General features: G+C 40.4%; 1 protein-coding gene across 1 annotated transcript in view; it reads left to right on the top strand.

The window, feature by feature from the left end:
- LRIG3 (leucine rich repeats and immunoglobulin like domains 3) overlaps nt 1–15882 on the top strand; it is a 44368-nt gene extending 28486 nt beyond the window's left edge. The window contains exons 12-19 of the mRNA XM_087765329.1: nt 2454–2617; nt 6986–7306; nt 7844–8125; nt 8727–9179; nt 9389–9547; nt 10663–10806; nt 10891–11166; nt 14263–15882. Coding sequence (XP_087621455.1) covers nt 2454–2617; nt 6986–7306; nt 7844–8125; nt 8727–9179; nt 9389–9547; nt 10663–10806; nt 10891–11166; nt 14263–14507 — 2044 coding nt within the window. The 3' untranslated portion in view covers nt 14508–15882. The remainder of the gene's footprint in view (nt 1–2453; nt 2618–6985; nt 7307–7843; nt 8126–8726; nt 9180–9388; nt 9548–10662; nt 10807–10890; nt 11167–14262) is intronic.
- Nucleotides 15883–16934: the final 1052 nt, after the last annotated feature.

The raw sequence follows: 16934 nt of genomic DNA, 5'->3' as shown, positions 1-16934 counted from the left end.
TGTCAGTGTTTTGGTTTTTTTTTTATTTTTTTATGTGATGACTGTATTTAAGTGAGATAGTGTAGGATAAGAGGTGTTCATTTTCTGCTACATTTGGTGTCTAGAGTCCTTATTTTAAATTGGCTGATCTCTAATAGGTATTAGATAAGGGAGACTTTGATGTAATGTGCTATAAGATCAGGAGTGCTATCACTGAGCTAAAGCTTACTGGACCAGTGAAATGCAGTACTGTAATTCTTTTGTAAAGACCTGGTTGTCAGTGCTTGTAATTGGGTCCTTCTATCCTGTAGTAGCAAAGGGGCAGATCTTCAGAGAAGTCATGAAGCGGTCACTGGGAAGAATGTATTCTTCTAGTGAGTTTTGGGGTTTTTTTGTCCTCTTACCCTCTTTTTCTGTTGATGAGTGCAGAAGAACACTGTCACTGTTCCCTGTGTTTTGAGCACAGCTAATTTGTCCTCTTGCGTATATCTTATGTCTCCTCTATTCATATCAGCCTTCTCTAGTCAGATCTGTTGTCCTGAGCTGCTCTGTGGGTAGTTTGTCAACAAACTAAAGATTAACAAAAAGGTGCTGGTCTCGTTATGAGTAGAAACTGCCAGAAGGTTGTCTGGAGCTTTTCATGTGTGTTCTCCAGATACCTATCAAGTATCACCTTAGCAGCTGGCTCTCTACTTCATCTTATGGTATTACTCCATGTTGGGTGCCATAGAGAAAGTAATGAGGAGCCTTGCATATTTCATAGAATCATAGAACAGCCCAGGTTGGAAGGGACCTCAGAAGGTCGTCTGGTCCAGCCTTTTGTGGAAAAGGGAGTCTAGATGAAGCACTCTGTCCAGTTGTGTCTTGAAAACCTCCAGTGCTGGGGACTCCACCGCATCCCTGGGAAGGTTGTTGCAGTGCATGATTGTTCACACTGTAGAATATTTCTTTCTTGTATCTAGGCAATATTTGGTTCATTCAAAGTTCACTTTGATGTTACCTGTATCCTGGTGTAGCTGCAGCTGCTCTAGAAAGCAGCAGCCATGCTTCTACCCATAGCCAGGTGTTTTCTGTCTTTCCTCGTCCTTGAGTTGGATCTGGTTGTATTGCTTAATTCGTTTGCTGAACTCAACTCAGCCAGCTTCAGGGTAGTTGCTGCGTTTGGCACAAGAAAAGCAGTGGGAGCACAGTGCTGGCGCTTAGGGATTGATATAGATGATTTGAAGAATAATCAAATGTGATGGAATGACAGGCTAACACTGCTCCAGGAGGTGTAAGGTGCTATAAGATACCGGACTCTGAACACTTCAATGAAATAACTATTCAGGATTTGTTGGGATTTTTTTCTGTATTTTTCTTGAAACACCTGGTAGACATCCATTATGTCTGAGGAAGATGTAGACAGATGGTAGCAAGTACTTTCCCAGAAGTAAGATTATTTTTTATAAATTCCCATCTAGTAATTTTATTCTGAGGCCCCTAGAGAGTAAATCTGAAAATAATATGACAGATACCCACTGCATCAGGGTAGCAAAAAGTGCTGTGGTTTCTCTGCCTCCTAAGAATAACAAGAATGCCCCTAGAACTTCCGTGAAAGATGACTTGTTTCATCTCAATGTGAACTGGTGAGCTGGCATCCCTAGGTTTTATCCATGCAGTGTTAGTGTGAAAAAAGAGCACAGAGACGCTCTTCCTTTTCTTCAAGAAAAAAAATCAAGAATTGGTATGTCTTCATTTATCTTTAAAGCTGTTTCTTTCCCTGGATCCATAAATTATTTTTGCTTTTCCTCCAAGAACAGGTAAGATTTGAAGAGAAGAACTTTATTAGTGACTGTGTTTTTTAATACCCTTTTTTAAGGGTGATTCTGAGTTTTCAGCCAAAACTGAGAACTTCTTCAACTCCTGATTCTAGATGCTTTACAGAATATCCCTTTGCTTTCTTATTTCCTGGCCCCCTACCCCCTGCCCCGTGAATGTAGCTATTTGCATAGGGTAGGTAAGCTGATAACCAGTTCTGCACTTGTTATTTCAGCACTTGAGTATCCTTCATCTCCTCACTCTCCTTTTTAAATATCTTCCCCAAGATAAATTCTGACTGAAATGGAAATGAGGGAATGAAATTGTCTCAGAATTTTTTTATGTTAGTTCCAGAGCACCTCCCTTCTGGACTGTTCTATGTGCCCATTCTGTGTGTTCTACTGCCGACTGTAGTTTTATACCCAAGACACTACAAACATGCCTGACTGCCTGGACTCATATTCGTAGCAGGAGCTGGGAGTTCAGGATAACACGACTGCTTTGTAGAATGTAGGAGTCATGACAATGGTGTCACCACATCTGAGCTAAATAATATTGCTGTCTTTCTCTTATATGTATTTAACCTAAAAATTTAGTTTTGTTACTGATGTGTGCTCATATAGACCAAAACAGAAAAAACAACCAAACAGGGTTTGAATTTAATTGCTTTTTCTTAGGCACTTAAACACATCAAGTCTCTTGTGTGACTGCCAGTTAAAATGGCTACCACAGTGGATGTCAGAGAATAACTTTCAGAGCTTTGTAAATGCCAGTTGTGCCCATCCTCAGCTGCTAAAAGGGAGAAGTATTTTTGCTGTCAGCCTGGATGGATTTGTCTGTGGTGAGTATAACCTCTATTCCTCATTCCATAGAACAAATTCTGCTGAATGCATTGGTTCTTGTTGTGGTTTCTTTGATATATTTTGATTTCTCTAATAAAATGGAGAGGATTTAATATTGCTAACATTTCCTTCTGTGTTCCCAAACTGTGATGTAGATGCTCAAAGCTTGTGGCTTTGTACAAGATGGGGAGTGACGGTTTTCTGACTTTTATTTCATGTACAGCTTGCTTACATAGTACATAGCATAGCGTGCAAGGAAAAGCTGAATAGTTTGTGGTGGTAAATGTATATGCCTCTAGATTTAAAAGATGGATATTGTTTAGATAACTATCATTTTAAGTGAGACATATTTTGGCAAATTTAAGATGCAATTTTTGGTTTTGATTATTTGTAAATTATTTTATTATTATTATTATTATTTTATTATTTTATCCGGGGAACTACAGGCCTGTCAGCCTGACCTCGGTGCCAGAGAAGGTCATGGAGCAGATCATCTTGAGCGCCATTATGCAGCAAGTGCGGGACAACCGAGGGATCAGGCCCAGCCAGCATGGGCTTATGAAAGGGAGATCCTGTTTCACTAACCTGGTCTCCTTCTATGACAAGGTTACCCGCTTAGTGGATGAGGGGAAGGCTGTGGGTGTTGTCTACTTGGACTTTAGTAAGGCCTTTGACACTGTCTCCCACAGCATTCTCCTGGAGAAGCTGGCTGTGCACGGCTTGGATGGGTGCACTCTACGCTGGGTTAAAAACTGGCTGGACGGCCGAGCCGAGAGAGTGGTGGTGAATGGAGTCAAATCGAGTTGGCGGCCGGTCATGGGTGGTGTTCCCCAGGGCTCAGTGCTGGGGCTGGTCCTGTTCAACGTCTTCATTGATGATCTGGATGAGGGCATTGAGTGCACCCTCAGTAAGTTTGCAGATGACACCAAGTTGGGTGGAAGTGTCAGTCTGCTGGAGGGTAGGAAGGCCCTGCAGAGGGACCTGGACAGGCTGGACTGATGGGCCAGGGCCAACTGCATGAGATTCAACAAGGCTAAGTGCCGGGTCCTGCACTTGGGTCACAACAACCCCATGCAACGCTACAGGCTTGGGGAGGAGTGGCTGGAGAGCTGCCTGGCTGAAAAGGACCTGGGGGTGTTGGTTGACAGCCGCCTGAACATGAGCCAGCAGTGTGCCCAGGTGGCCAAGAGGGCCAATGGCATCCTGGCCTGTATCAGGAATAGTGTGGCCAGCAGGACCAGGGAGGTGATAGTGTCCCTGTACTCGGCACTGGTGAGGCCGTACCTCGAGTACTGTGTTCAGTTTTGGGCCCCTCACTACAAGAAGGACATGGAGGTGCTGGAGCGTGTCCAGAGGAGGGCAGCGAAGTTGGTGAAGGGTCTAGAGCACAAGTCTTATGAGGAGCGGCTGAGGGAGCTGGGGTTGTTTAGCCTGGAGAAAAGGAGGCTGAGGGGAGACCTTATTAATCTCTACAACTACCTGAAAGGAGGTTGTAGCGAGGTGGGGGTCTGTCTCTTCTCCCTAGTAACGAGCGATAGAACGAGAAGAAACAGCCTCAAGCTGCGCCAGGGGAGGTTTAGGTTAGATATTAGGAAAAACTTCTTCACCAAAAGGGTGGTCAAGCATTGGAACAGGCTGCCCAGGGAAGTGGTTGAGTCTCCATCCCTGGAGGTATTTAAAGAACGGATAGATACAGTGCTTGAAGACATGGTATAGATGGATTTGGCAGTGCTAGGTTAATGGTTGGACTCGATGATCTTAAGGGTCTTTTCCAACCTTAATGATTCTATGATTCTATGATTTTCATACTTCATCAGTCTTGAGCTTATTCCAGAGCTGAGAAAATTTGGAGGTAAAATACCCATACTGGCCTCAGCTCTGACCTTTTTTATGTGTGCATGTTGTCCACTTTAAAAATTATTTGGACCATGTAAGTTACTACCTGTATGTAAACTGTATTTTAAAACATCTGATAGCCACAGTTATGCTACTGATATTTTGTATTTCAGTACACCAGATAGTAAATGCTAGTAAAAAATTTTTACTTTAAGACTCGAGAATTTGAGGTGATAGCATCCTCCTTAAAACTGAAATTTCTCTGTGTGTTTAGTAACATTCGTTATCACCTATATGTTACGTTCTCTATTTTAAGCAAAGTGAAGCTAAGCGTTCAGAGTAAACGTGTGTTTGAGTACTCTGATACATTAAGTGCGAGCTTTGAAAATACTAGGAAATTAAAAGCTAACTGGATTTAATATATTTTTGCTGTATACATTTTATTTTTCTTACTAAAGAAAATTCCAACTTTATGTTCTTCAGAGACAAAGCAGTAACCATATTTGTCTTCTCAATAACTTTCCTCTCAGCAAATATGACTGCTTAATTATTGCTGTTGCCATTCATACCCTTTTTTCAGTGGGAAAACAGGTACAGAATATAAAATAATGTACAAAACTGTTGTTTTCTCCCTGCCTATTAACAGTCAAACATTTAATGTATTAAAGTTAAATAATGAGTAGATGGTGCATAATCTGGTTACTGCTGAAAAGGAGACGTTAACATAGTGCAGGGAATTACAGATTACTCTAGCTAATGGAGTATATATGAAGTAAATGTTCTTATTTATGAGAAACTCATTCTGGCAAGAAATTAAATTGGGGGATTTAAATATATATATCTTATTTGTTAAACCACAGGGGATAGTGATCTTTCTTTTAGCTGCTAAATGCCATTTTTAATGAATTAATTTCAAAACCTTTAAGATACATTAGCAAAAAAGGATGTACTAAGAGTAAGTTGTTACATTTAATATGTAAAGTAATTGTCATGCAGAAGTAACTAGAATCTCTTAATACAATGAATGAGTGTTTCACTGTTTATTAAATCTTTCAAGTGTGCCATCACTGGATTTTTGGGTGTACTTACCTTGCCTTATAAATTTAGAATGGCCACTTTTGCTTTTATAGAATTTTCAAGAGGAGTGTGTTAAGTCCTGTCTGAAATTAAAATAAATAATCTATGATGTATAATTCAATGAGTGTATAAATCCTCCAAATCGTGCCAAGTTACATTTTTGAAAATAGCTAAGAGATAGGAGGGAGTCATCCTAAATTTGTTAAAGGAAAGCATGTGTTAGGCAAGGGTTCCATATCTGTGAAACAAAAAAAAAAAATAGAAAATCTATGTAAATTGTACTTCACACATGGAAGCATGAAAGCCAGCTGGCCTGGGAGATTAAGGCCCACGCTTAGGGTCTCAGATCAGGGGATCCATGTTGCCCTGTCGCTGGAGCGCAGCTCCAGACTTGCAGGTGTTCTGCAGGCAGCTCAAGTTCAGGCTATCTGCACATCTTGTTTTCTTTTGTAACATGCAACGTGGAGGTTCTTCAAGGAAGTTATGCTTTGACTCTGTTATGTTGTTCCCAGACAGATGAGACGTAAGGAGGCAAAGGGGCTAGGTAAAACCTGACTCTCTGCAGTGCAGGCAGGGTCTGCAGTAAGGAGTAGTTGGGGCCCAGGGCTTTTCCTGCAATACCTGTGAAGTTTGTGCTTGTGTCTTTGTCAGGAGGTAGGAGGCATCTTGAAAGTTGGGAATGCACTAAGGCTTTTGCTTTTGGGAGACCAAGCATTTAATTGCCCACTCCTTTTGTACATGCAAGGTACATGCAATTGGCAGAATAAATAGCTTGGAAGGCAGCTATTTCTGTAAACTCACAAAATGGCACTTTTAAGCCATTCCAATAGTAAAGGGACCTTCAGAAACTGACCTCTTGAAATTCTTATGTGCTGCCGTGCTTAAGGGATTTTCAGCACTGCTGTGTTTGTAAGGTGGACCAAACAGCCACAAATCACTGGAACAGTGACTTTTGTACATGATTGTTTTTTGTGGGTTTGGGGAAAACCCTCAACTTTAACTTGCAGTTTCTGATGGCAGAAGAACTATGCTTTCAATAAAGAAAAACTCACAGCAGCCTGAGGTGTTGTAAAGATGAAGGGTAGGCTTCATGACTGACATTCAGAATAGCTCTTACGGATGTCAGGGGGTATTTCTCTCCTCTTTAGTGCTGCTGTTGAACAAACTGTACACACAGTCTGCTTTTAAATGTGCTTTCTCTTCAATAAGAGATGACTTGGCACAATAAACTCATAAATATGGTATTTTTAAATGCCCTAAGGCTAACAAAATTTAAAATGGAAGCATCGTGTATCCATTTTATAAATACTTATCTGACTCTTCTCTCAAACCTATAAAACAAGGTTTACAAACTCTTTCTAAAAAGAGTCCTCAGGCCTCACATATATATTTTTTTTTTTTTTTCTCTTCCTCTGTGTTACTTTTTCTTTTTCTCTGTTCTCCCTTCTGTGCAGATGATTTTCCTAAACCACAGATCACTGTCCAGCCAGAAACCCAGTCAGCAATCAAAGGCTCCAATTTGAGTTTTGTGTGTTCGGCAGCCAGCAGCAGTGATTCCCCGATGACTTTTGCATGGAAGAAAGACAATGAATTACTGCAAGATGCTGAAATGGAGAATTATGCACACCTCCGGGCACAGGGCGGTGAAGTGATGGAGTACACTACCATCCTCCGACTGCGCAATGTTGCATTCAGCAATGAAGGGAAATACCAGTGTGTTATTTCAAATCATTTTGGTTCATCCTACTCTGTCAAAGCCAAACTTACAGTAAACAGTAAGTATGTTACTTTTTGCTTGTGGACTTAAAGTAGAATGATTTTAATCAACATATGTAAACATAGTTTTTTTCCATTCTCATCATCCGTGTCTTTTAGAAGATCCCTTAATAAGATGAGATTATTTCTTAAAATGTATCTAGTTCCAAGGTCACCATTCAGTTTTACGTCTGGCCCCATTGTGTTGAACCATAGTATAGGAAAAAAACAAATAACAGACCCAGTTCCTAGTAAATCTGACAAAATCTATGTAACAAGATTTGAAAACATTAATCTTTTCTTCACAGGAGGTAAGTTTACTCTGTTTCAAGGTACTACGGAAAGGTCATGTGGGAGGCTGTTAGCAGAAATGAGATTCTGATCTAGATCTCACATACTTCACGGCTCCCTCCCTTTCTCTTTGCTGGCTACTGATAAATTTAGGTTGTATGCTTCTCAAAATTTTTAGGTCCAAGAAGAGTGTTAAGAATATTCTGTGCAAAAAAAGGAAAAGTATGTTTTGTTCATTCATTGTGGTATCACTAAATTTTCTTTAGTGCTGCCTTCATTTACGAAGATCCCCATGGACTTAACCATTCGTGCTGGGGCAATGGCACGTTTGGAATGTGCTGCAGTTGGGCATCCTGTCCCACAGATTGCTTGGCAGAAAGATGGTGGAACAGATTTTCCTGCAGCGCGCAAGAGGCGCATGCATGTCATGCCTGAAGATGACGTATTCTTTATTGTTGACGTAAAGATCGAGGACACAGGCGTTTATAGCTGTACAGCTCAAAACACTGCTGGAAGCATTTCAGCTAACGCAACGTTAACAGTACTAGGTAAGACATTGGCAATCCTTAATGGCACAATCGTGAAGAACAGAACTATTGCTAAGCACTTTTAAAATTGCAGCCGATAAAAAATAACATTGTTATGAAAGTGTTGTATAGAAATAAAAATATTCTGAAATAATTTGTATTGACACATAGTTATAGATTAGAAATACATACTCCAGCACACAGTCACTATTATAATGCAAAATAATAAAAGTTAGTTATGTTTTTCAGTATGTACATGATGTCTGATATGCAGGGAGGGGAAAAAAAGGGACTGTTATTTTTGTTTAGAGACAGGAGATTTAGTTTAACTTTTAATTTCCTGTTTTATTAATCATTTTTAACCTAGTTCTCTGCAATCTTGAGCATGTATGATTTGGCCTTTTTACCTCCTAAAGTAATCAGACGTTTAGGTCTGATCAATTGACAAGTAAACTGTAGGCTCTAAGTTCAAATTCCTTGAATGTGTTTTTTCTGAGAGTAAGCTTCATTAGGCCTTACTGATGCATTTAATTTAGCTTTTCCTCTTGAGCTGTGAAGGAAAGGGACATGTTCCCATTCTTGCAAGGTCATTTAGAATATAAGGCTTATGCTTTCTTTTCAGAAACACCATCATTTTTGCGGCCTTTGCTGGATCGAACTGTAACAAAAGGTGAAACTGCAGTCTTGCAGTGTATTGCTGGTGGTAGCCCTCCACCCCGGCTGAACTGGACTAAGGATGACAGCCCTCTTGCGGTAACAGAAAGACATTTCTTTGCTGCAGGCAATCAGTTACTAATTATTGTGGATACAGATGTAGAAGATGCTGGGAAATACACTTGTGAAATGTCTAATACGCTTGGAACGGAACGTGGCAACATCCGTCTTAATGTAATTCCTACTCCCACCTGCGATTCTCCTCAAAATATTGCCCCATCACTTGATGATGATGGATGGGCCACAGTTGGCATTGTGATCATAGCTGTGGTTTGCTGTGTGGTGGGCACTTCCTTGGTGTGGGTGGTCATCATCTACCACACCAGAAGGAGAAATGAAGATTGCAGCATCACAAATACAGGTGTGTAAACTGAAGATTTGCCTTGGAAAGGAAAAAAAATGTTTGTGGTTGCTTTGCACTGACTTTATTGTAGGAACATTTGTGTGCTTTGATTCAGAGTCAGAAGAGTGAATTACTTGTTACCTTCAGCACTTTGCTGACAAGTTTAAAAATGCTTCTACAGACTCTGAAGTATGCTGATGGCTTTTGTGTGTTTTGCTTCCCCACAGATGAAACAAATTTGCCTGCTGACATTCCAAGTTACCTGTCATCCCAGGGGACACTGGCTGAAAGGCAGGATGGATATGGTTCATCTGAAAATGGTAGTCATCATCAGTTCCTCACATCTTCTGTGGGAGGGTATTTTTTGCAGCAGAGGGACAGTAATGGTAGGTATAAAATGTTAAACAGATTTTCCGTGTTGCTTGAGTAGCTGCAGTTTGGCTATTGTCTTTCTCACTAACAGAAATAACATTAAAGAAACATCTTCACTGAAGTTTAAGAGGTTATGTGAAATTTATTTCTTGGGATTGCTTCAACAAGATAATAACAGAACCTTGGTTCTGTCCATCTGAATGATGTTATAGCTTTGCTTAAATCATGAAGTTTTTCTCTAGTCTCAAGGGTAAATTTAAACTGATGATCACATTTCCAAAACAAGAGTCTCCAAAAGGAATTACAATAGCATGTCTTCCTCTGTTACAGCTCGAAAAGGATGCTTTTAATGGAATGTAGGCATGGGTGGTAATACCAGTGTAACTTTAGTATAATATAACTGATTAAACTTTCCTGTTAGAAAAGTCATTAGGGTCAGAGTCAATAAAGGATTTAAGGTGACTGCAAGTTAAAAGCTGCAGTACTTAATATTTATCGTCTGGCCCCTGAGAATCCAGTGCATACCCGGGTTAGGGAGGAGAAGGCACCTTGCTGGGAAGGGGTTTGGGTCAAGCTACAGTCAGGAGTTGGGGCAGGTGGGAATGGAGCAGTGGTGAGAGAGTTCTGCAGTTGTAGGGTAGTGAGAGGAGCAGCCTCTTTATGGAGCAAGAACCACAGATTATGTCCACAGCTTTCAGGAACCATTGAGCTGAAAGTCAGTATAGCTGTTCAAGCAGCCAGTGGCTCCCGCAGATTTCTTGCACCCAGGACTTTCTGATTAGCACTCTGTGCTCCGAAATGTGACTGTGTGACAGAGCATGAGCCTGGCTTCCAGTGCTTTAGAGGAAGGAAGTCCCTGGTTCTGATCCCTGTGATTGGGTTTGTTCTGTTATCCAGGGACTGTATAATGATGGAAAGTGTGACACATTCTCTGTCAAGCTAATTTATTGAACACTTGCTAGAATTAGAGTTCTCATCAAGAGGTTAGGTTAAACTTAAGCAAGCTCTAAATACACTGTGAAATTCAGTTGAACAGGCGGGGTTCTTAAAAGAACAAAACTTACTCAAGAAACTATAAGCTAAAGCTTAAGAAAAGACCATATGCTGACACATCAATTTTATTTTTAAGGCATTTGCCATCTAGACAACGGCAGTGAAACAGACTTGGAGGGTGTTGCAGATCCGTTCCTATGCCACTATCTGGGGACTTCAGGGACTTTGTATTTAAAAGGAAACACATATGGCTCTGACGCCTTTGAAGCATACAGTGCAAGTAAGTTGGGGGGGGTAGTTTTAGTCCTAATTTCATCTTGTGCTATGATGAATCTATATAAAAACAATTTTTCATTTTCTTTAGGTTGCAGCCCTGACCAAAGAACAGTATGCCTGGACCCTTATGAGTCTGGATATTTAAAGAAAAAGGAATGCTATCAATACTCACCTCCACTGGAAGATCCCTTTGACCAGTGTGTTAGCATTATTGGGGTGCAGGCTACAAGTAGCAAATTGATTAACTCCATTTATACTCAAAATGAAGGAACTGGACTAAAAAGCAAAAGTCTGAACTCAGACACATTTGATTTAAACAGAAGTTTGGAACACTCATCTATTATCAATAACAGCACTTTCATGGGTATGTTCTATCTGTTTTTATGCAAGCTGCTGGAATCCTTGCTATCTCGTTTCCTACTTCCAATACTAAGCAAAACTGATTTCTCAGCTTTTTCTTTCCCACTTCTACAATAGGTAATTCTGTAGTAATGTTTAGATGCTCATATAGTTAGTGTTGTGAAAAAACTAATTTTGTGCAGGTTTTTTTGCAGATTTCCGTTAATTTAGTAACATAATACAGCATGTGGAATATAGATACTTGAGAAAGGAGGAGAGGAGAGACAGGAAGTAGCTGAGGAAAGGCAGTTTGAGAGTTGTCCTTGGTGTTTTGCATGTGTTCTTGTCTTTTTGTTTTCTTTCCCCCTCTTCCTTCCTGAGTAACATGCAATACTGCAGTATCTATTTTTTAAGTCTCGCACAACTGAGCTGTACATGTAGGCTCGTTCTCTCTCCACTGCAGTGCATGAGGACAGTTGGATGCCCCAGGAGTCAGGGTGCCCTCTGGATCCTGCTGGGAGTTAGCCAGGAGGTGGGCCCTATCCTGTGTTACAAAGGGAGCAGCTTGAGGTTGGTCAGAAGCAAAACTGACAGACATTGAAGGAATCCTCAGATCAAGTGTGGTGGTTCACCTCCAGGTGTAACTGTGAGCCCTCTTTTGCTTCTCAGGAAACCTGACTTCTAAGAAGAACTAGATACAACTTCCCAAATGTTTGAAGTTCAGGAACAGAAAAGTGATTACAGTAGGACTGCATAATGTGCATATTTAGATTACCAAGAGATCTTAATAGCTCATGCTTACATAAAAATCTCATCAGTGGTGTGATTCCTATCTTTTATCTTAATATAGACGACAGATTTCCATCCATGGTAGGATACTTACTTACATACACCTTAAACTTCAGGCATACCAGAAGTTTTGCCTGACAGGCAAAAAGTGTGCAAGGTCCCAGGAGGGCTCAGGACAGGTGGGGAGACTTGAACTCCAGTGTATGAGGATATATTGTATAACACAGTGAGCCAGAACTATTTACCCTTCAAAGTAAGGCACTGTAATGCTCTCTCTACCCCTCCTTTGTCTTCTTTTCTCATGGTGTGTTTGACAAAAGACTTCCTGAAGCTTAATTCAGGGTTTACAATTTTAATCCAGATTGCAGGGAGAGGTGGGGAGAAGAAAAGCGTTGTTTTACCTTTGAAGCTCTCTACATTTTGGGTGTTGGGTTGGTTGGTTGGTTTAAAATGCATATAAACCCACATACTGCTTTCATCCCTGTGATATCTGAGTGCCAAGTGCAGCCCTGGTACCGTGGATTGTCTCCCAGCTGGTGTGTCAGCATGGTTGATCAAGGCCTGGGTCTGCTGGCTCTGCAAGGGGACCTGGGGGAATGTGCATCAGTAGGCTCTTTGTTCTCAGGGGGTGGGGAGGGAGGTACAAGCTCTGAAGTTTTCCCCCTTCGAAAGCCAGATGTTTGGACTGTAAAACACTGCAGATGCCATGACATCTGGCAGAGGCCCTGGGACTACACGCATTCTGGCTGCCTGCCACTATTGCCGTGGTGGGACTGTGCAGACAGGGCTTTACCACATGTCTCCTGCAGAAAGTAGTTCTACTGTATGTGGGTATACCCAGGAGTTAATGCAACCTCGAGGGCTCATATTCCCCTTTCTGCCCTAAAAATCTGTACAGAGCTACTTTTCTTCTGTCGGTTCTCTGAGCTACTGCCCCACCCAAGTTGCATCATCATTGCCGTGGACGCTTCATAATTGCTAGCACTCTTCACTCAAAGAGCCTATGGTTACATCTTGCAGGTGGTGGCTGTGGAAGAAGTCTTGATGGATTTCTTATCTTTAGTTGTGGATTTGCTTCTTCAGCATTGTTGTCTTTAAATTCAGCCCCCCTTTTGCCTCTACAATCACAATGAAGAAGACAGCTGGCATTAACATCACTGTTGATGCGTGAGCCGGAAAGTTCACAACTTGGATTTTCTTTTTTTTTAAGACAGCATTGTTTTGTAGCTTTGGTGCTGTGCGGCACATCCTTTCATGTCATGTTAGGAGCAAAGTTGCTCTTGCAAATCATTGAGGCAAATATGGATGTTGTCCAAATCCATTTTTAGTAACTTCTCAGATTGCAGTTTTACTTGAAACCTTTGCTTCTAGCAACTAAGCAAAACTAGAAGTATGGCTTTTTGGGTGCAAAATTTATTAATGAGTGTAGTGTTAAGTTATTAATAAAAACTGAGTTCTTCAAAATCAGCCTGTGGCACATTGTCCTCTGAAAATAAGTCTTTTGAGTGTCACTTACAGACACTATGACTTGTGACAGCCATATCTTTCTTCAGTGAAAAAAGAGAAGGCCCTTCTTGCAGAGCTGTTGCTGCTGACACCTTCCCAATGGTGAAGAGTGACAGACACACTAATTATTTTCTGGCTAGTGAATCCAGATAATTATTAATAAAGATTCAACTGAAATGCCAAATTCTCTTTGGGCTACGTCTGTTCTAGCCAGTTGTGGGCAAAGAGATGAACAGGTGTAAATGGAGAATTTGCCTAGCAGGGCCTTTGTTATTAATGGGAGATGCTAGCCAGAAAAAGATCATTTTAGCATTCAGATTGCACACTGGGAGGATGTTGTGTAACCCTATGCATGTTGGGTTTTTACATTTTTTTTTTTTATTATTTTTGCTGAACTGCATGGCAGATTTCATGTGCCATTCGTTCACTGAAGAGCAAAACAGGGATACTGTTGTGACTTTTGCATTAGAAAGTGTCTTGTGATATGTTTGGAGTTTGGTCTGTGTGCCCACCTCCCCCCTCACCACCTTCCCCAAAGAAAAATGGGCATGGGAGTAGTCATGAAAAGAAAAGTAATGAAGTTGCGTGTGGCTATACATTTAGTTTGGAAATGTTTTTAATGTCTCAGGTGGCAGAATCTTGCCTTATGCTTGTGATCATACTGATGTTTTCTTTTAAGGCGTAAAATAACAGTTAAGTAAAATCTGACTTTGAACTTTTGCTTGTGTTGATCCTTGGCTTGCATTCTAACATGCAGCCCTTAGTGAGACACAAAACCGTTAGCATCAGTATTTCTGTACTTACTTACTCATTTGCTGTCTTTCAGGAACATTTGGAAAGCCTTTATGGAGGCCTCAGCTGGACTCTCTCTCAAGTTGTAGACAGCCAACAAATTGCCAACTGAAAACCTCCCATAATAATCCTCATGCCTCACTGGACTTCAGCGTAGAGGCAGATGAAGATGGAAAGGAAAGGACAGTTTCTAGAGGAGAAAATAGCATTTATAGTTACAAACAGTCCTTCGAAAACTTTAGGACTTCTACTTTCCAATCCTGTGATTTGGATACATAGCTCCTTTTGGACCTGCCATTGATTTCTGGAACCAAAGAAATACTTTGACATACTACTACCTCAGTGTGGATTTTTATTTAAAAAGGGAATAAGGAAAGGAAGAAGGGAAGAAAGAAACCACATGATGCTATGAATTCAGAACAAATAAATGCATTTTTATTCAAATAAAGCATAATTGCCAAAATGCTCTACGTTTTTATACAGGGAAAGCATTCCTTATAAAAATACTATATTTCTAATTATTTTATAGCTTTGGTTTATGCAAATAATATCTTCTGTAAATTAATGGTGTAAATAATACAGCATATGTATTTCTATGTCAGACTTCATTTTATTGAAATGAGTAGTAAGCATTCTAATTTTGTACTGTTACTTGTACCTTTTTACAAGTGGAAACTCCATGCTGTTTGCAGGTATCATGCATCTTATTTGCACATTACTTTTAATAAAATATGCTGCCATGTGGTCTCTGACCCACGTTAGTTTATGAAGAATGAAGAGTGTGAATTATGTTTGTGGATAGAGGAGTGTTGCATATGTAGATGCCTTCTGTCACATGTCTGCACCTTTATTTGACTAAAACTTGTATCTCTGGATTTACTGTGTTAAATATGTTCAGCTTCTAAGAGCAGGTGTGGTCCTGCCACAGCTGCTGGTGACTGGTAAGGTGGCTTGAAGCGCTTTGTACCAAAATAAGTATGCAAATCTTCCACTTTGTGAATTCCCACTATCAGATGTGTGTGCACACATTCTCGGTTTTCATGCACACGAGGCTGTAGTACCAACAGTCTGCCCATGCCTGTGTGCAAATAGTGGGTGGAGGATATGCACAGTAGATGCACAAATCGATATCAAGCTATTTAGTAAAAAAGGGAAAAAGGCACTGGATGTCTGCCTGTAGCATCAAGCTTTTCTAAGTGGCTTAGTGTTACGCGTTTGCCAAATATGCAGTGCATGCCTGAGTCTTTGCTTTCCCATACCCTGTCTCCCTCTTTTTTTTGCTTGTGCAGCCACTTCCACGGTCAAGATGAGAAGGTAATCCAAGTACAAGATGATGTTTTCCTTGGTTTAAACTCATGCTTCTGTTCCTTATTCAGCTGCCCTTTTCTGGTTATAGATGAGATCTGTGCTTTATTCAATTGCTGAGTCAGGTTGAGCAATTGTAAATTCTTGCTGGATTAAATTTGCAGTAATGAACCCAATGCCTTTAACTATACAAAGTCAGAGAAAGAAGGTTGCTTACTATAAAATGGTAATTAAAACTAAGTGAAAACACTCTATTTTGTTTTTCTATGTACAGATGCCTACTATTTTAAAAAGCTGTGAATCCTGCTGTCATCACTGCATTAAAACAGCGAGACTCCAAAACGGTTAATATTACAGGACATCGGCTTTTTACATCTGTCTGCTTTGAAGGTGCAAACTTACATGGTTGCCAAATCACTTCTTTTAAACTAAATTAAAAGCAGCTGTTAGAGTAGGCCATCACAGACATCATGGCTAAACCTAGAGCAAAGGTTTCACTGCCTGGTGTAGCTGAGCTAAGGGCTTTTTGTTGTTTGTAGCCAGAAACCTGGTACCCAGATTGCGATGCAATTTCCCTTTAATTTAGGCGGCAGTATTAGAGACAGGAAGTTAATCCATCCTTAGTCACTGGTGGTCTAAGTGTAGAGAATGGATTTTGCGTGCTTTAGTTGATCATATTGCCAGATTTTCTGACTCTTATTGTTAATTTGTCTTCATTGCTGCCAGATGTGCTGATGTGGTGACAGACATTGATATGGGTATTTGATTATAATTAAGTGCATTTTGAAAGAGATTAATTTTTCCTGAGTTAAGCACATGCTATAAGTCAATAGGGCAAGAAATCTTAAATTTGATTCACTGAATAACTCTCCTTTTTCTCCCCCCCCCCCCCCCCCCCCCCCCGCTGACCTTAGGTTTTTTAGGGGGAGGAGAGCTGGGGGCCATAATAGCTTGTGTTTGTAACCAGACATTGCTTTTTGATATTAAAAAAAAAAAAGTTAAAAACAGTAAGTACGTTTTTCATTCCAGTATTAATGTTTATGCTCAAGACTCCATGTTAAAGGTCCAACATGAAAAACAAGCTTTAAATTTGTTTTCTGTCGCAGGGGAAGATGGGGAATGGTGGTAATGTCATTTTATTCTATTTTCATCTTCTCCCTTAAATGCTTTTTTTTGGACTCGCTGTTGGAGACTATAAAGATCCTAATCTTCCAAGGACATGGATCTCTGTACCCAAATAAACATTCAGGGTCAATGACTGAATTTTAGATGCATCCCATCAAGTTTCATTTAGCATCCTAAAAATACGAATGACTAGAATTTTATTTGATGCCTTAAATACCCAGAAATGGAAATGAACGCTCCTGAGTCCTCTTTTTTTGCCAGTGTGAGTTTTCATGT

The sequence above is a fragment of the Nipponia nippon genome, unplaced genomic scaffold (genome assembly GCF_047370975.1).
Source record: "Nipponia nippon isolate SJK-2023a ecotype South Korea unplaced genomic scaffold, ASM4737097v1 scaffold_3, whole genome shotgun sequence".
In the NCBI taxonomy this organism is placed as follows: Eukaryota; Metazoa; Chordata; class Aves; order Pelecaniformes; family Threskiornithidae; genus Nipponia; species Nipponia nippon.
This window is presented reverse-complemented; position numbering and strand designations above follow the sequence as displayed.